We start from the raw sequence: 20,156 nt of genomic DNA on the forward strand, positions 1-20,156 counted from the left end.
CCGTGCTGACTGCCCCTGTGGCGCTCACCCAGGGGCAGGGCCATTCGGGATGCACCTCTCCTACCAGAACACACAACTGGCACGGCATCCCTGCTGTGCATGGAGCCCTCCTTGTGCTCCATGTCACTGGTTTGCTCCTCTCTCCCTTCAAGGCAAGGCTGATGGCCTTTACAAATGGTTTCCCCAACAAGAAGGATCTACACTCCCGTCTGGCTCGTTGGGGGTTCTCCAGTTTTCCATTCGTCCCAAGGAGTTTTGCCACAGTGGCTGCTACTGGCGTGGGGAAAACAGGAAAAAAATATTAAAAAGTCAGCAATAAATGAGAAAAGTTAATACTTCGGTTCTGTCCTGTTTGTGCTCAGTTTGTTTCTGAACCTGCTGCATTTTCTCCCCATGAGATTCAAGTGTTTAACTTTGCATGGGAAAATGAATGAAAATTGCATTGACAATCAAATGCATGAAAGAAAGAAACGGCAGCTTTGAAATATTCACAACCAACACAATTTTGATTAAAGAAAGAACTCTGTTTTTAATAGTTTTTTTTTTGATCATTAAAAAAGTTTAAACCTGCATAGCAATCATTTCAAAAATAATTATTTAATGTTCCATAATGAAACTGTACACGACCTAGTCTTGAGCGACAGAAGCCTGCCGGGTGGTGGGGCGCAGTCTGGGCCAGGGCAGCCCCGGCGCTGGGACGCTGCTCGCCGGGTCGGGCGCTTGCCGGTGGCGGCACAGTCTGGCTCCCCGTGCCGGTGGCCGCGCAGGGCCGGGGGCGGCTTGGCCCCCTGGGCAGCGCTCCTCAGAGTCGTTCAATGTCTCGGTACTTCTTCCTCAGGATGGAGACCTGGTCTTTAAAGAGGACAGGGTCGAGCCTCATCTGAGAGTGGATCAGCGGCATATAGCCAAACCAGCTGGCAAAAGTGTTCATGCAGCTCTGCCGCTGGGCGAAGTGGTCGGGGTCGGCCCAGCGTGAGGCCCGGGATGTCTGTGCGGAGAGGAGAGCAGAAATCAGACATCAGTGTGGCACAGCAGAACGGCAGGACAGGGCCGGCGCCGCGGCTGGGCTGACGCCATGCTGCACAGCAGCCCCGGGGCTTGACAGCGGTGTGGCCCCCAGTAGCTGTGTGAGGGGTTTCAAACCCAGGGGAAGACGCCGGGCCCGCAGCAGGAGCTGGCGATGGCGAGCTGGCCACCCTGACTTTGCAAACAGTGCTGAGGGCAATCTGGTGTGGTGACCCCGTGTGTGACCATAGGCCAGCCTGACCCTGAGCACGACACCTGTGAGCAGACCCCAAAAAGCTTCCCAGCAACTACTTCACCCCAGCTCTCACTATTTTTTTTTTCCTCCCCCAAAATCCTCAAGCTACTCCAGAGATAGAACAAATCCATAAAAAAACCCCAGGAAAGACAAGGCCATGGCCTTCCCTTAGAGGTGCACATCCAAGCACGGGCCAGCTGCTGCCCATGGCCTTCAGCCATAGCAGGAAACCACGTTACAATTATTACAGTTTCACAGGTGAAAAATGCACTTTTGCAGTCCAGATCTGCAGAAATTTATACACAAGCAATTTCAGCTGGCTTGTAACTGAGCTCAGAAGTTCTTATGTGCTTGGCATTACTCATGCGTGTAGATGTCCTGCTGGGAAAAGCAGGGTGCTTCCAAGAATCCCACCGGCTGAGGCCAGTGCCTAAGACAATGCTGCCTTATGGATAGAGAAAATTAACTGAAGTTCCACATTAGATCACAATGCACACTGACCCAAGGAAAAGACCATGGTCTTTGCATGCATACACGCAAAATACTGTGGCCCGATTTTCCAAAATTTCGGGCAGCTGTAATTTCTATGGAAGTCAGTATCTCTGGATAAGGCTCTAACAGCTCTGAATATATAATTATAAACTACCTTAATAAACATAATAAAACTATTCTTTAAGATAAAGTATGAATGCTGAGAACCTACAGGAATTTTTTGTGCCACTGCTCACGCATATCTCTTCTTTCCTTATGTTTCCACTACACTTTAAAAACCAAATACAAATTCCTAAACTCCAAGTATGTTAATTAAAACATGAAGAAACTGATAAAGTCAGGGACATGCCAAATGAATGTGGAATCGGACTTGATCTCTGTCCAAGGCCTGTCCAGTTTAGCTCAAGTGGTAGGTTATAATGTGCATTGATTACAGATCCTTGATTATTACTAAGCTGCTAAAGACCAAGCAAAAGCTTGTTGCTAGAGGATTATAGCAGACATTCTGACCATTAACAGTGCATTTCCATATGACTATTAATCTCTGTCACACACTGAGGTTATGTTAATTTTTTATTTGTCTTTCAAGGAATTATGAACATGGTCCATTACATTTCCCAAAGCTGCGGGAACAACTTGTCTTTTGAAGAGAGTTATAGTTCATGGCTGACTCAAGTCACCCGTGCTACAAGAAGAAAAATGAATGTTTAGACTTTGCCAAACAGCCAAAGCACAGCCCTGTGGAGAGGTGAAGTGCAAATTGGAAGCAATAGGTACTTTCTGGATGGCACCTTCTTGCCCATGTGTCTTCTGGGTACCCAGATGAGTCAGAACTGCTGAATGCTACCCACACCTCAGATGAAAGTGCACTGGCGTACAGATAAAGGAGTCTACCAACTGGCATTGCCACTCCCCAGTCAAAGATCCAAGTGATGCTAATAGGAGAAAATGTGAGGGGAAAATAGAGGGCCCCTTCATTCTCCTGCCCCCTTGTAATCACGGCACTGTTTGTAGTGAGGATCACAGACACTGTGGCAGCACAGATGGGAGGTTATTTAGGACTTGCAGGTCTTGCAGGACTTGCTGTTCCTCCCATGGCTCTCTCACACAGGGCAGGAGGAAAAGTGCCCCCAGGCTACCATGTATCCCTGTTACTAGAAGGTATATCCATTTCTGCAACAACGAGTGCTTATCCAGTAGCTGGAAGGGGATCTAAGGCAAGTATTTCATGGCTGCTAGTGAGTGATGTCATCACTGTGGGACAAAATGTTCCTCACTGGGGAAAACGCTTGAACATCACAAATTACCTCTGTTGTGACAGTCCAATGTCAGTGCTCGAATCACACTATAGACTTCAAAATAGCACAGGGATAGCCTGGTACATTATATTAATTAATAATAATTAAAAATAGAAAACCTTTCTAGAATTTACTTCTGTTTCTAGCATTCCATGGCTAGGTCTTAGTTCTAGAATATTTAATTAGAAGACTAGAGTTTAACTGAAATTTGGTCACCACAATCATTAGTTCCATAAGTTTGGGATCACCATGAGAGAAAACTATGAAGAGAAGCTGTCATCCACAGTAAATGTTTGCCATTTCACCCTTTCCTTCATTAAAATAAGCATATCTAAATCTATTTACAGTCCTGATAAACTAAAAACTGGAAAAAAAAAAAAACCAGACAGAAGTGTATCATTCTGTAAGCCTAACCTAGAAATAAACCTGCCATATTATCAATACATCCCAACTGGTAAAACGTGCTGTGGATACATACCTGTCCCATCATGGTCTCCTTATACTGTTTTTTCTGTGTTACTTTGATTGGAGGCAATTTTGTCACAGCTGACACCAAAAAATTCATTAGAATGTCCTCACAATTGGCCAGTTGGTCCACCATATTCTTTAGGCTGGCAGGCAGGTAATGAGTGTACAGGTAGTGATAATATCTGGAAATCAACAGCAGCATTATTAATACAAGTCACTGGGCTTTCAGGGACTTCTGAGACTTCAGGAAATTTCTGCCTCAGCTGAGAAACAAGTTCTGTACTCAACTCTGGATATACCACTTCTTTTCTTTGGTCTCATCCTCCAAAAGGAAGGGAGAGCAAATGAGCATCTCATCAAGACAGTAAACAGCGCAAATGGAGAAACAAAACATACGTCTTTTTTGTAACTGCATTGAAAGAAATAATGCGGATCTAAGTATCAAGATAATGGAGTAGCAGGAAAGAGAGCACTACGCTGCTGTAATGTGATAGACAACACTGATGAATCCATCCTCCCCCTCTTCTTTCAAAACTGTTCAGCTGGAGAGAATTCTATTAAACTGGCCTACTCCTGTGCTTAGATTATCCTTACATATCCCTTTTTGGGGATGTGGATTAGATACTCCAGAATTTGCTGACCTTCTCCTAAGATCTAGAGAGGTCTTTGGTCTGCTGAAGTCCTAACAACAAGGGTTTTCTCCAATGTGCTGCAATATGTTGATCTGTGACATGTCCACTGTGCTACATTTCTAGAGTAGCAGGAAGACTTTGCAGTTTGCAGCTGTCAGCCAACACATACCCAGAGCTGGTCTGGAAGTAACCTCCTTTCTGCTATGCTACAGGCCATTCAGCCAAGCAGCTTAATGAATTCGGGAACTCTTTGAAGTGTGTAATTCCTGATGTTAAAAAGAGCAGTCCGACTGCCTCAAAATACAAGTGACTTCAAAGAGACCCAACAAGCGCAATAATGATTACCAGATCCCCAGAGCTAAACCAAGAACTTAAATTATTACCCCATAAAAATAAACCCATTTATTATCTTTCCATTTTTTCCCCTCCCCGGAAGAATGTTCTTCACACACACACACACCCACCCCCATTTACTATTTTGTTTCATACAGAAGGAGGACAACAGATGCTCTAGGTTCTTACTTGTGGTAAATAGCAGCTCCTGTCAATACCATGGAATAGTCATTAGTCCATTTGGAGGTATACCCCCACCTCTCCTTAGTGTTGTCCCAGAAGTGACTGCGAGCAGGGTACCCTACAATCCTCTCTGGAAAACTCTGCCAAACTGTAAAGGCAAAATCCACCTGCAGACAAAGGCACAGGCCAAATGAACACTGAAACTGTTTCAACAAATGTCAACAAAACAAAATATTACCTTGCCAGTAATTCGTAATTCAAAATCTTGGAACTGTTGCAAAACATTAATTCTATGTATTCATCAGTAAATTAAGCTGACTGCTTGACATTTTGCCCTATAATTATGCACATTTTAATGGTTCCTGTTAAAGGGAGTCTAGAGCATCACAGCATTACATTAACATTTTCAAGCTTGCCCTTTACATATCAAACCTCTTCCAGTTACAGAAAGAATGGGTGTAGGTGCACGTATCTATACTTAGATGCAACATAGAGTGGAAATAGCTATGCAATAAACTGAAACGCTGGCACATCTTTGTGCATCTCACCTATGATTTCAGTACTCTTAAAACTTGGAAAATCAGGAGTCAAATGCCTGAAATTATAAGGGTGACTCAGCGAGATTAAAACAGGCAATCAGTGCAGAGTCCTTTTATATCTTCCATCCACTTTGTGCCTTTGAGGATCACGCAGGTCATATTTTTAAGACTGTCTATACATCCAAGAGGGTTAAACATATAGCTTAATAAAGAGGAAGGTAAGATTCCTGTGTAGTTAAATGGCTTTAGGAGCCTATACTTTAAGAAAAATGACTGATAGTGAATGAGCCACAAGAAGATATCAAATGCTGCTGAGTGTTTTTTTACTTTATTGTCTTGCCATAACTATTTTAATAACTCAGATCTCTGAGAATTGAAAAGGTGACAGTCCATTGCTTCCCCAGGATCCCACCAAACAATTCCTGGTGACACTAGTAAAGGGAAGATTGTGGTTGTCTGCAGAAGGCTTCTCAGCACTAGATTTGAAAGGAGTATGGTAAAAATATGTATGGAAAGATTTTTAGTGCTGTAAATTTCATTGGCAGTCCCTCCACTTCAACTTAGATTTTGGAGCTCAAGCTAGACCAACATTTTAGAAAGAGCTAAAGACAAGTGTAGTTGTCCTGGTCAGACCCCAAAAAAGGAGCGCTTTGTTTCTGCACTACACACCAAGTTCCTTCCAGGACCAGAGGGACCTAAAAATGTGTTCAAAAATGCTTGAAAAACCTTCCAAGCACCTACCCAAAGTCAAGGGTGTAGAGGTTAGATAAAGAATAGCTGCTCTGAGAACAGTCACATTTGGTGTGATTACTGTCAGACTTCTCGCATTTACAAGTGTTTTTATGAAACAGAAGAGTCGCACATGTACTGGAACACAAAGTTAGGGACTGGTTATTTTCTTTCAAGTTGTTTCAAGGAATCTGAGGCCAGCTAGAAAGACAATATGCACAAGCCAGTTACCGTTGTGATAGTTCTGATCTCATCCAAATCAATACCACATGAAAGAACTAAAGGGTTTTTTCCCCCGTAAAGGCCTTTCCCATAAAACGTGACATCTGTTTTCTTTAGAGAAGTCTGAGAATCTCAAACTAAATAAATAATAAAGCAGCTGCACTCAGTGCCCTCACTTACGCTTTCAAGTATCTCTCCTTGCACCAGGGAGATACGCTAAAGCAACTACCCTAAAAGAAAACTCTCTTTATTACCCTCCCCCCTGCCTTCCCTGCCCCAGCCCTCATCCTGTATAAATTCCAGCAGCATTACACTCAGCTGATCAGCAGGAAAAGCCAACCAGGCTGCCAGTCTCTTAAACCCCTGTATCACTTCTGACCCGAGCTGATTTCTAATTACTTCCCACGCAAACATCCCTCTGCGCGTGTGAAACAGCTCCTCTCAAAAGAGCAATGATGTGCTGTTCTGTTGTGAACAGAAAATCTTTTATTACTTTAAGAGCCGGACAGTGCCGAGGATGTGCCTGGTGACTGCTCCTCTCAACAGGAACGTGATCGTGTTTGACCACATTTCTAAATTGCCTTTTCTGGGCCCTGAGGCTTTGCCACGACCACCCATGTGCAGCTAGTTTCAAGGGAAGCTTCACACCACACGCTCCATGTCAGTGTTTCAACACGCTGCTCCTTTGCGTAAGTTGTATGATGGGGGAAGTGAAGCAACAGAAAGGCCACAGTTCTTCACAGAGAGCCACCAAAGAGAGCTGCTGACTCTGGCACCCCAGCAGAGACATGCCAAAGCTGCGAGGCAGATCCTAGGAGGAGCTGGACAGCTGGTTCTCTCTGCAGCACGGGGGCCATGGGTCTCGTAGAGCTTATACCCACCACGCAAACATGCAATATCAGCTGCAAGCTGCTCACAGGAGGGAAGAAGCCAGAAAAAAATGTGTATGTTGTCTCACACAACAACAAATATTTGCATTTCAGAATCTTTGGGGTAAAACATGGCCAAGCTGAATGAGAAACACTTTATTTCATACGCGTTCCAGAGAAGCCTGAATGACTCCAAAGTTTGGATGATGACTAAATACCAGTCAAAACAAAACAAAGCCCCTAATCCTCATGGAATCCACAGGCTGGATTGCTGTAAATAGCACCTCAGTGCAATGAAGTCCCTGAGACATCTTACCATGGCCCCCAGGGCAGCTGAGACAGGACCCTTCATCCTGAGCCACAACCTGCTTAGGAACTCCAGCTCTAGGATAAATGCCTTTTATTGGTTTGGGGGCATTCTGGCTATGCAGGGCTTTGCACACATGTGCTTTGGCAGCAGCTGTAATTCCTCCTCATCTAGCAGAAACTACCAAGGTATAATCTTTGGATCAAATAGGTTCAATGCCAACTACTTATTCCATCTGTGCAGGAAAAGAGGGCTACCGTGGCTCCTTCTGGAGCAGTCTGACTCCATACTGAGGAGAAGAGCAGTTGCAATCTCATCCATTTAGAAGAAATTCAGTGACGTCTTAGGGTATATAGCAGTGACTGGTGACTAATGTTAGGCATTTCTTCACTGACACATAAGCAGTGGTAGCATCAGTGAAAGATCCCCACCGCTGACAAAAAGACATTTTTATAAAGGTGAAGTGGGGAGAAGGGAATGGCCATGAACATGGGGAAAAAAAGGGAAAAAGAAAAGAAAAATCGAGTTTTTCAAGCTGTTCCCTGGACATCATTAATAATGTATTTCCCAAATATTGCACTCTATATAAACTGTCATCTGTTTCCCCTGTGATTCTCAGGAAGAGGTTCCAGAAATCAATACTCATCCCAGTTGTAAAAATTGGTTTTCTACAGTATTTTTCTTTTCTTAGAGCTATCTTGCTCTTGGCACAAACACTCCAACACCTAAACTAGCAAAGACCTCCAATTTTATGGGGCAACACAATGGTGAAAGAGCATTCCTCAGTGAAATCCTGCATTAGGGTGATAATGCTGTCTTTTGGAGCGACAGCAGTCCCCTGCTACTGACACCCCTCCCTTCCCCACCTACACCCTACTGATAATGTGGAGGGAAAAAAACCTACCCCAATCAGAAAAGTGAGAACAGAGTATTAAAGCTGACTGCTCTTGGCTGCCTACACCCGCCTGCAGCTATGTTACTAAAATAATAAGGAATGGAAGAACCATATGCTAATGATGAGCCAATTAACCAGGGCGAAAAGCTCCTCTGATGGCAGGCAGTGGCAGGGTTGCTGAAACAAGTGCAACACATTAAATCTGAGGAGCGTAGCAGAAAATCTTATAACATTTGCTCACTGGCAAAGCCATGAGAAGAGCCTGTCTGCTATGCTCAGGCTGAGCTGAGGAACCAAGCAAAGCCCCAGGCCGACAGGGACCCTTACCTCAGTGGTTGAAAGCACGGTGTCCTCATCCAGGCTTAGCACTGCATCTGTCACTATGTTGTCGTAGGGTAGGAAGCGACTGCTCATAACCTGTGGGTATCCAAGGCAGGAAAGGGAGGAAAAAAAATCACTTGAAGGACTCTTTCCAAGGGAAATACTTTATTTCATTCCTCACTCTTATTTCCTCTTGTCTGAGGTACACTGCATATCTCTGTCTGATGGAAAGGACACTTCAGCTCAAGAGTGAAAGACTGTCATTTTTGTCACCCCAGCAGTCAGCCTACAAGTTCTACCTGAGGAGTAATTTCTGAACAGACCTCCCTCTTTGGAGCAGGCTGCTTTCCTTTTGCAACAAACTGCAATGGTCTGTACTGAGAATTACATATACCTACAGCTTCTTCAGGGATGACACTTTCCTGGTAGCTAGGACTGTCCCTCTGCTCTCCTACAGAGTGTGAGGATCAAAGATAATGAATGCTGAGAAGGACTTTGCAGCATTCATAAGGGTACACAGCTGGGAAGCCAAGCAGTCCAGGCTGTGTGTGAAGGACGTTATGCTGCCAGGATGGTTCTCCTGTAAAGTGGTACAGCTCCATCTCTGTGCATTGCTGTTGTATCCATAGGGAGCTGCTGCCAAATGGTGCAACATTCTCTATCAGGAAAGGAGAATATGATAAAGAACATGTGTATCAGTTGAGCTTCACATGCATCAAGGATTATATTGGTATTGTAGCATTTTAGAATGTCACATTCTTAAGTGATACAGCTATATATAAAAATCTGTATGGAGAATAAGCTTTTAAAAACTATGGCAGCACAGTTCTCAAAGTAAAAGGAAATAGATGGGAAAGCAGGATCAAAAAGATAACAACAGCAAGAAATGAGAATCCATATGGTTTCTTTAGCAGACTAATTAGCACCTCTTGAGAACTGATGAACAGTAACAAGGACACAACACAATTTGTTTCCCTCATTTTCCAGGAAAATAGCCCGGCTAGTTAATAGACTTCTTTTCCAATTTATTATGCCAAGAAAACATTACAAAGATCAGGCCCAGTAGGAGGAAATCACTGTATGGAAACAGGGACATGGAGAAGTTTTACACATCCCTCATAATGGACATGGTCACTTTTGAGTCCCCTGTAATCAGTTTGGAAGCAACTCTTTGGAATCTACACCTTGATTCAGGGAAAGCTCTGCCTCCATAATCACGATGTTCACGGTGCCTGTCTGGAGAGCATCCCTTCATTGCTACGATGGCCTCGGTCCAGGGAGGCAGGGGCTGTGAGGAAGGGTAATCTGGCAGCGGCTGATCGTTTTGCTTTGCTTACACTAAGGCAAAGCAGAGCAAGTAGTCAGCGGGAGACCCAAATTCTCACCCCAGCTCTTTTACAGACCGTGTGAAATTGTCAAATAGTACAACAGTCGGGAATACCCATGCATTTGTTTTCGTAGCTAAAGCTCCCTTTTGTAAAATGGGTGTGACAATGTATCGTGATTTCAGGGGAAGAGTGAAGGTTAGGTAAAGGCAGACCTCTGTGATCACCTGCACGGAGTAACTGCCTGCCAGTACGCTTCAGTTAAGTCTGAAGATGAAAAGGAGTCCCTCTGTGCAGCCTTTGAATTGCACTGCTCTGGCTCTGCAAGCTTTGTCCAAACAAACAGCTTTTCCGTGCAAGAAACCATTTGGCCTGTGTTGGGATATTAGAGGTAAGAGACTGTCCACTATAAACACACCTTTGTGTACTCAGGAGACTCATTTGTAATCTAAACAGTGCCTGGGGCCAATTTCTACAAACACTGTAGAACTGGTCAGAGATTTTCTCCTCTATCTCACCTCTGAAAGTTTTCCAAAAAGAAAAAAAAAAAAAACAACACAATGTTCAAAAGACTCAGAAATCACCACAGCCTTTCTTGGCCCTGCAGCAACTCTCCTGATACTGTTTACATGGCTAGCTAACGCAAGAACCGTTAGCTGCCAACTTCACAGGGCTCTCACCTTCCCCTTGTTAAGGTGACCGGGGGAAAAGACCAAAGACGGGACTATAAATTCAAAACAGCATTGTACAGCCAAAGCAACTAAAAGTTCCCTTTGCAAATGCAGAGCTTGGTCTAGAGCTCGATCAAATGCAAGGCCTGCGTTTGGAAAGGAATCATCTACTTCAGCATGGATTTAAAAAAAAAAACACCTCTTTTCTTATCTGGGTGGTGTCTGTTTCAGCTTTGTGGAAGTATAAACAAAGTGTTGCACAGCAAGAGATGACACAATGACTTTGTTCTCAGGCAAGTGTCCCTTGCCTCGTTCTTTTTTTTTGGTGGTGGGATCCCATCACCAGCAGCAGTACCCTACAAGGCCATGAGAGAAGGTACTTTTCAAAGGGAAGTTAACACCATTAATTCTCATCTCTTCCTCTGCTTTTGAGTCCACAGCTGACCCCCAAGTCTTGCATCTGACTGCTCAGACTCAATGAATCCAGCTGCATCACTGCTTTCATGCACCTGCAGACAGAAATCTCCAAAGACGCGGTCAGCGCTACCTACTCTTGGGGCCACATTTCAAAACTAGGTCCCACCTGTGAATCTCAGATTCATGGCATTATTTGCCGTGCTGATGATTTCTGAGAACATGGGCCTCATGCATGAAACACAGATCCGTGACCAAGCTGGTACAAAAGGCCAAGGAATAGAAAGGAGCTCTCATACTGCTGGGAACTACAAAGCTTTCACCAAAGCGGCTAGAAAAATAAATTCTGGTCCCATTGGAGAATACAGGCAATCTTTCACCATGCTTCTCTCCACTTACCTTGCTCTCTCCTTCAATGACTATGACAGGCACAGAAGTGGCAGGCCAGCGGTGTTTGGCTGGGAGGGGTTTATCACAATTCCATAAAACAATAATCTGAAAGACAGTATCGGACCATGATCAGAGACCTTTGTGGCAATGCAGTTCAAACCCTAAGGATCTCCAGACAGAAATGTTAAATTCCAGTTAGGAATTTCAAAATCAACAGCTAAAAATAACACTTCCTACAGTAATTTCACCCATCCTGACTATTTACAATATACATCCTCACAGGCAAGTATAGGCTGGACAGGAACTCAGGAAGTCTATCTCAGCCAGGTCATACAGTTGTCACTGATTTACTTTGGCTCTCATTAAAGGCTAAACCACTTGTAACACTTCACTGCAAGAGGGTGCTCCTCCTGAACTCCCCAGGGTTTCTTTTAGACAAGCCAAAATTCTGGCACTGCTGAGACAAAGAGCCACCGGCAGCAGGAAGGAAGATCACATCGGGGCTCTTAAGGCACAGACATCCTTTTGCAATTTGCAACGCACACAATCCTGATCTTTAAAGTGCATTCATTGTTCAACCTGCTTTGTGAAACAAAGGGGTTTAATTACTGTCTCTATTCCACTCCCACTACACTCAGAATTTTTGTTTGCCGTGCATGCAGGTCACAGACAGTAGAAATCTCAGAGAAAAGAAACATCAGAATTGAAAACAGGGTTAAAACAGGACTGAGAAGATTTGACATCAGTAGGCTCTTCACTCCTGGGTTAATAGTTTTGTCTCCCTTGTGACTGACAGTCAAACAGCGCTGCTTACCTGTGCACAGTACTGGGACTTGGCTACAGCAACCAGGAGTTTCAGCACAGGCTGAGACTGGGAAACCAGGGGAGTTACTGCGTGGATAACGGCAGTGAATGTGGAAAGAGGCTTCAGACCTGAAGTGAAGAGATATGTGTTCAGTAAAGACAAAATTGCCCCGGTTAGTACAGATTAAAGGACTCTGGAGATGGAAAAATAATCTGCACTTAATGCAAACCTTGCCATGTTTTTTTAGACCACCTCCTTTCGTCTCAGATAGTAGGATACCAGATGCTTCAGAGGAGATCACACTTCCCTTTAACTCCCGTGCCCTCTGAAATCCCTGACTCCAACACAATTACTGCCTTTTCTTGCTCAGTATTTCCACAGATGTCCTGCAATCTCTTTCTTTCATTCAGTTTGTCCCACAGATCATATTGATATCTCGTTTGTTCAACTAAATGTCTTTCTTGACGCGGGCTCTGTTTTGCTGCCTGGCTCTGGATGCTTGATGTTTTCTACAGATTATCTCTACAGCTTCCAGAAGCTTGTTCAGTTTCTTCCGTTCCATTACAGACTCAGATTTTTGCTCTTTCTGGGTTGATCCCTGTCCACATGCATCTTCAATTACCTCCTGAACTGTTAATTCTGCTTGCATCCTTGCCTTCCATTCTGACGTTTTTGTCTCACTACGATTTCCTTTTCTGCCTGAAGTAACAGATCCTACTGCCATCTACCCTTCATTACTGCTCTCAATCTCATCTAAATTCATCTGTGTGGGGTCACAGTCATTTTTCATCAAAATTCCCACAGAAAACTTCTCCTCCCTTTTTAACGTGGCCACTGTGCATTTTTAGCAGGTAAGCAGTACAGATCCACACAAGTGGGATGGCACAGGCTGAGCCAAAAGTAGCAGCAGTCTGGTAAGCAGGATCACTTCAGCATGCAGGCACACTCCCCTGCAGAAGTCATTGTTTAAGTTCCACTTCAGGAAAAAGCCACGGACCTAAGCCCTATTCATTCCTGCTAGTGGGATCCATATGAAGACACATAGTATGGAGAATAAATCCATACCAGCTATGCACTCCAATAACAAGTGTCATGGGTAAATTACCAGTTTTCCAATTTGCCAAGCACAAATAAACAAAGAAAGCAAAAAGCTATTCCTCTTATGTCCCCTTGGGCCACGAATGGGTCAGCAACTCAGACATTAATTACTGGCAACTGAAAAGTATGAAAAGACATAGATTTTTTTAAAACAATCTTTGCAAGTGAGAGGCACGTGATGCATGTTGATGAGTCAGAGACATTCCAGTCTACAGTGGGCAGGCAAGATTGAGACAGGATAAACAAAAGGCACCATTAACTAGAAATGAATGGTAAGTCACTTGGCCCAAGCTACTCAAATATCAAATTCCAAATTTCCACTAGACATTCCAAATACCTCTAGATTATAGCAAGGATTCACTCACCAAGATTAGCATAGTAGTAAGGAAAATCTCCCAGATATGAGGAATACTGTGGCAGTACAAATAACCCTCCAGGATGTTTGTTCCATATTAAGCTGTTACGTGATATGTGCTTAAATATTCTGTCCTGAATAATCTGGAAAACAAGAGAGGTAATGATTTTTAAATAGACTGTAATATTCACCGGTAGAAGCTTCAGGGACTCCAGCTGACTGGAATCATCACCCATTCTGCAAAAAGCTGAGGCACACAAATTACTAGACATTCCTGCTTAATCTCTCTTAAAATGACACCGAACTTGCACACTTTGACACCACTTCAGCACCTCAGGCTTTGTGCAATAGGTTTCAGAACACCTCATTAGCCTCTCTGGACATGGGGACCTTGCAATTCATTGCATTTTGTATTTCAAGTCAAATATTTTGTCTATTAGAGTATCTTAGCAGTTGTAAGCCTGATTAGTTCAATGTCAGTTTTACTATCCAGAACTAACAGAAGATAATTATTTGAGGATAGCATTACAAAGCTAGGTATTATTTTGAGATAATGAGAGCATTCAAAACCACAAAGACTTTCAGCAAATCAGGCTGCACTAATTATTCATTTTTGCTTAATTATAAAGGGATATTAGCATTCAGATACATCATCTCAGTTCTATAACAGCTCCTTGTTGGATGAAACAGAAAAAGATCTTTTGGCAACTACTGTCTCTGTAGAAGGCTGCAAACGCAGATTTCTAGATTTCTAAAGGTCAAAACGGATTGCTAAGTCATCTACTTTACCACCTAGAATACCGCAAGCCACAAAAAAAGTTAGAAAGCTATACAATTGATATGTGTTTTACAAACTAATGACAGTTAATTCACATCAGATGCCTGTACACAAGAGCCATAGTGGTTCTTATACCAATGGGAGCTTTTTCAAACTTGCTGCAAAGACATAACAAGACTCAGTAACTGGACAAATTCAGCCTCCAAATAAGATGTAGCTTTCTAAGTGCAATACGCTGTTGGGCATATGTTCTTATAGATTTGCCTTCCCTCAGAGCATCAGAGGTTGGCAGGTCTGGAGATGGGACATTGCAAAGGGCCAGAGGGTGGTGAGGAAAGAACTTTGCCTACGTCAGCTAAGCAGGATCACCTTGCCGCCTTCTGCAGCTCATGTTCTGTCATCAGCTAAGGAGATTTCACATAAATGGCGGTTCATGTATTGCACAGGGCTCAAGTGCCAAGAACACGTTGGCTCGCCTAACCTGATGTCTCTGGCCTTAACACAAGCATATCTGGGTGAAAATCTAAGGCTCTGAAGCTGGACTAAATCTGATCCCTTGTCATTCATTCTGGCCTTAAAATCTATGCAACTAAAGAACGTATATACCCACAGCACAGGAAAACTAAAAGCAAGCAAAAAGACCCAACACAAGCTGAACAGAAGCAGCTGTTGGAGTCTAAACAAGCTAAAATCTCTGTAAGCAGCTGAGTTCAGGGACATTTGGTCAATACAGAACATGAATAAGTGTTGCCACAAGCAGTGGTTGTCCTGTAATTTTTGATTGCCATGACAAAAAACCATTATAACACCAGTTACATTGCGCTAGACCATCCACTGCTGGTGGCAACACATATACTGCTAAACAGGGGCAAATGTTAGGTGTTTGCATGCTTGTCTACAATTTAATTTTGCCTACAGCCAATTACCATAAATAATATGCAATAATTCACTCACAGGAGTAAGTTAATTTAACTTTTTTTTTTTTTCTGAGTGCATCTGAATTTTTCTGTTTGGAAAATTAGGTGCATCAGTTGTCAGATCTTGTGCATGGTGGTGGGGAGAGGAAAAAAAGATGCTGACTGCTGTTTCTCCACCTGCAGTTTATGCCACTAAACAAAGACAGAACCTAGAAAGTATGTATTTTTGAGTGTTTACCACAACGCCTAAATATTACAGCTCCTTCATCCTGTTTTCTCAGAACTGGGGCATAATCAGATAAGGAGAAGTCTGCAAATTTACATGGTCAGGAGGTTTTCACAGATGATGGAGTTTTCCACCGTGCTGGTAGCCAGCAAGGCTGCAGGGGAAACACATGGCTCGCATTCAACGCTGCCTCGGTGCACCCAGAGCTAGCACAGCTCTAACACAGAGCAGGCCCCGGGTGCCACGCAGCCTTCAGTGCATGTCAGGCACACAAATCTCACCAGCACAGTTCCGCACCGGGCTGGGGAGCTGGCCTCGGTGATTTATCACAGTTAACAAACGGAAGATTAATTTATCACACTCCTGGTCTACATAAGAAATCTAGCTGTCCATCATGATAGAGAGGAGAAAAGACCACTTGGCAGAAAGAGAACAGAAAAGTACACAAAAAGATAACATGGAGGACCAATCAATTAAAATGCAGAGTGTATAGTGTTGCACATATTGCAGAGACAGACAGCAGCTACACGGCCTCTCCAATGATGAGGCATGAGAGGAAGTTTAATAAGAGAAGGAAGGGGTTAGGATCTCTAGCAAGATCTCCCTTTTCTTTTTGGAATTCATTACTAGTCCAATATTTTTGTCCACCTCATCCTCACACTTCAAGAAGTTCACATATTGCCTTAATCATTGATGCTTCTCAACATGCCTCAGCCAAGAAGCAAACACTTCTTGTCTGTACTTTATGCCACCCCTCTCCCCTCCTCTTCCCAAGCAGTGGACTGAGCATGCTTCACAGAGATTTAGGGAAGTTTTAGGTTTGTTTTCAGAGAAGACCAAGCTAAAAAAGTGCAGATACACTGCAGTGTGCATCTGGATGGTGTTTGCAGCAGTTCACTGCTGCGCTGCCAGCGTTCCCACTCACCAGCCTGCAGCAGACACTCGCGAACAGTTTCCTGACCCACACGATGGCCACGGCACTGGGCACTCCCTCTGCGCCTGCAGTAAGCGCTGATGGCCAAGTGATACAAACCTCTTATTTTGGCTATGAGCTGTCTGGCTTAGGCCACCAGATGCCGTGAGAAGATCAAGGACCTTAAAATGTGACTTGTTGCTTTCAGAGGTGTGCAGGATAAAGGGCAGAGAGAGCTGTGATGTCCTTGCAGACATCTGAGTGGGTGGATACTTTTTCTATACCGATATCCTCATATGTGGACATGTACCAGCACTGCAGTCAGCAGGCAAGTGATTATCTTGATGATACCTAGCATCATCAGAGCATTCTGACACAACAGTGTCACAACAGAATACGGATAACATCCACCAGAAAAAAATAATCGTGCTAGGAATTTATTTGCAGGCATCAGATTTTAAGAAGAGATTATCTGCTTGTAGATTTCAGACACTAAAAATCACTCTCAACTTTTTTTTTTTTTATTTTCTGTCTATTTTTATTTCTGTAACTGTTTATTACTTTCCTAAGGAAAGTTAACTCAGGACTTTACTCAGGCAAGTTGAAACGTTCATAAATCTGTTCATAAAACCAGAATCCCTCTTAGCTGTCTCAAAAATTTCTGAGAGTCCTGTATTAAAAAATAAACAAAAACCACCTCAAACTAAAACCACCCCCGCAAACAAATGAAAAATCCCAGAACATAACTTCAACACCAGGCATGCATTACTCAGTTTCATTAAATTAAACCTTCTAGGAAGATTTCTGTTTTCACTTTAGTTTTTCCCCTCCAAGCAGAAACTCCAGATCGCTGGTTGCTCAGCTGCTTCAGCTTTATTAAGGGTTTTGCTGTCCCCTGTGTACCTGTGGCCACATGGGCCAACGTGTCCCAAAGCAGCACTGAAGACACATCTGTGAGCGTTGGAGCTTGATGTGATGGACACCAAGGCTGTGGGGACTGCAGGTTATGTCCCCTCAAGATCAGCCCCAGCACAGGCAGGAGAGGTGCAGTGAGGAGAGCCGTGCGTCTCTCTCCTTTTAGCAATCCCTCACAATAACAGGGTGCACGCAGGGAAGGGGCAGATGGTCCAAGAGGCACCCTGACTGTCCCTGGGAATACAGGTAAATAAGGCTGTGAGCAATGGCACACGGTCTTCCAGCTTTGTGAGTTTGATCCTGGCATGGGCTGTGATAATTATAACTATCTCATCCGCACTTATGGGGAGTTTTGAGGATGCAGAGCAGTTCCCAACAGGCAGCACAGATGAAGACAAGCTCCTCCAAGGGCAAGGAGAGCATTGCGAGGATGGCTACGCCAGGAGCTCTGAGAATGTTCCCTGGTTGGTTTTCTTTACTGGCACAGAAAAGCCTAAGGGACTGTCCTGCAGCAGCTGGAGTTAGATCCGCCACAGGCAACCTGTACTGCAGGCAGCAGCACTCATTTGCAGTTTTCAGGGGAAAGCAAGCACAGCGAAGAACGTGGAGCCTTACTACTGTGCACAAGAAAGGGTGCAATTGCAGAAGCATTAGCATAAAACAAATGCATTCGCACCTACAAAGTGAACCACTTCCAGTGGTAAAAGTGTGTCAAAAATTTATGTGCAAAATTGCAAAACAATTAGAAGAGAAATCTGCTTTTGAAACTGTAGCCTGGGCCCTACTTCTAAAGAGCCTTTCATCTCTCCTCTGACTCTGAATTCAGAAAGGATTCTCTCCACACTTGAGATCATCTGTCTCCCTGTTTAACAGAAGTCTAATTATGATTATTTATTAATATTTTATATGGATGATCAGGCCCATCCCTTATCCTGTGTGTGAAGATAGGACACAGTGATTTACAAGCCCCCGCTTTTCCTTGAGCCAGACCAACAACCCCATCACAAGGCATCAAAATGCTAAGGGATGGTCAAGGAAGAGCACTACTGTAGCGTTTTTACCAAAATGAATTCCAGCAAGGTTTCTTAAAGAAACACATTCACTACCAATGACAAGGATAGTGATTCATAAGCCACAAAGCCTTGCGAAGGCAAGATCACACATGACAGCTTTTTCATGTGTTGTAGCTCCCATTTTTCACTGTGTCAGTTTTCTCATGTGGATTCTGATAATGAAGAAAGTATTTCCTTAGGGGAGAAAATTTATCTAGATGACAAACTTTTTTCCCATTGACCAATTGTGTGTCATGAAAACCAAGGTCCGAAGCCAGCAAGGACAGGAGCGACTGGACAGGTATGGAAACCTCGCTGTTCAGCAAGGTCCCAGACAATTTTTACTTACCTCTAGTGTAGTCAATACAATCTTCTCAACTGAAGAAAAATAAGCCTCCCACAAGAACTGTGTCTGCTGTCTAAGTGCTAGGATTTTATCCTGATGGATAGACCTGATTGTAGAAGGAATCTGTAATACAAGATGTAATATAGTCAGAAGCTTCAGAAAACAACGGAGTCTCATCAAATTAATATGCTGCTGACAAGCCCTCTCCTCTATTAGCAAGCTGCGCAGCTTCAGCACTCCTGTCTGACAGAGATGCGTGTGTCAACAGTTAAAGCTTCGATGTAAAACGAATGAGACACAACCCTTTATAACCTTTGGTACTGAATATATGAATTTTCTTTTTTATCTGTTTTCTTTTAGGTTTTGGTTGTTTTATGGAAACAAAAGCTCCCTCTCCCCAGCCAGCACTGTGCCATGGCACAGCAAGGAGCTCCTCCTTACATCCCTTATGCACAAAGCTTTTCATGGATTAGTATTTTAACAAACTAGTACCTGCAAGTCTTGAGAGTCCAACAATAATCGCCACTTTCAAAGTGTATTAAAAGGATCTGGAACTGCATTTACCTCAGCATGGTAACACTAAGTGCCCTAAGGAAAACATAGCAATGTCTTAAGCAAGACTCCACTTTTTGGGAGCCTGTGGATCAAATTGTGTTTTACTAATTGCTGGGGGTCAAAAGAATAACGCCTCCCACAACACCTGTTATTCACAAGGGAAAACACTGCTTCTTTTTCCCTCCTTTTCATTAAATCAACACATTAATTCTGGTATAAGTTGCCTTGCAAATAAAACCCAAATTGCCCTGCTGCAATGCTTTCCCATCAAAAAAATTAACTGCACACTGGATCTGATGGGCAGGGTTCACTTCTACATCTTTCCCCATTCCCATGTCCCTCATCCAGACTGGAAGGAAACTAACATATGTACATGTCGTTAACTTAGGACATTGACCAAGGCCTCCAGTACACTGGTTTGACAATGTAAACTGACATTATCAAGGGAATGTAATTGCAGTTTTCTTCAATTACAAGGGCTACTCACAGCACCAGAAAGGCATCTATGATGTTGCTGATTTATGTTCATTTTTAGTAGGAAAGAAGAGTTGTGTTTTTGCGCCTACCTTTTTGTGATTTCAAATTAGGCCACCTTGTTCTCAGACACTCGTTTCTCATAAATCTTTTACCTAAGTCGTTAGTTGTAAAAGCATATACCTGAGCAGTGTGTTGCTTTTTGCAGATCCCAGCTTATTCTGAGTTTGCTTGCACCCCACCACATCCTGCCCTTTCCTGACCAGAACACACGTTGCTTATTCCTAAAGTATTCTGAGAGGTTGCAGTGATCATTATTTGCTTTCACATGCTCCCAAAACAAGTTTTCCTGAAACATTTTCCTGAAGAAAAT

At 43.4% G+C, this 20,156-nt stretch overlaps 1 protein-coding gene across 1 annotated transcript in view; it reads right to left on the minus strand.

Annotated features, from left to right (window-relative positions):
- Nucleotides 1–503: 503 nt before the first annotated feature.
- Nucleotides 504–20,156, minus strand: part of EXT1 (exostosin glycosyltransferase 1) — a 181,575-nt gene continuing 161,922 nt past the window's right edge. The window contains exons 4-11 of the mRNA XM_040586450.1: nt 18,758–18,877; nt 13,618–13,750; nt 12,164–12,282; nt 11,359–11,454; nt 8,556–8,645; nt 4,674–4,834; nt 3,530–3,701; nt 504–988 (exon numbers count right to left, since the gene is read on the minus strand). Coding sequence (XP_040442384.1) covers nt 803–988; nt 3,530–3,701; nt 4,674–4,834; nt 8,556–8,645; nt 11,359–11,454; nt 12,164–12,282; nt 13,618–13,750; nt 18,758–18,877 — 1,077 coding nt within the window. The 3' untranslated portion in view covers nt 504–802. The remainder of the gene's footprint in view (nt 989–3,529; nt 3,702–4,673; nt 4,835–8,555; nt 8,646–11,358; nt 11,455–12,163; nt 12,283–13,617; nt 13,751–18,757; nt 18,878–20,156) is intronic.

This window comes from Falco naumanni, chromosome 3 (genome assembly GCF_017639655.2).
Source record: "Falco naumanni isolate bFalNau1 chromosome 3, bFalNau1.pat, whole genome shotgun sequence".
NCBI lineage: Eukaryota > Metazoa > Chordata > Aves > Falconiformes > Falconidae > Falco > Falco naumanni.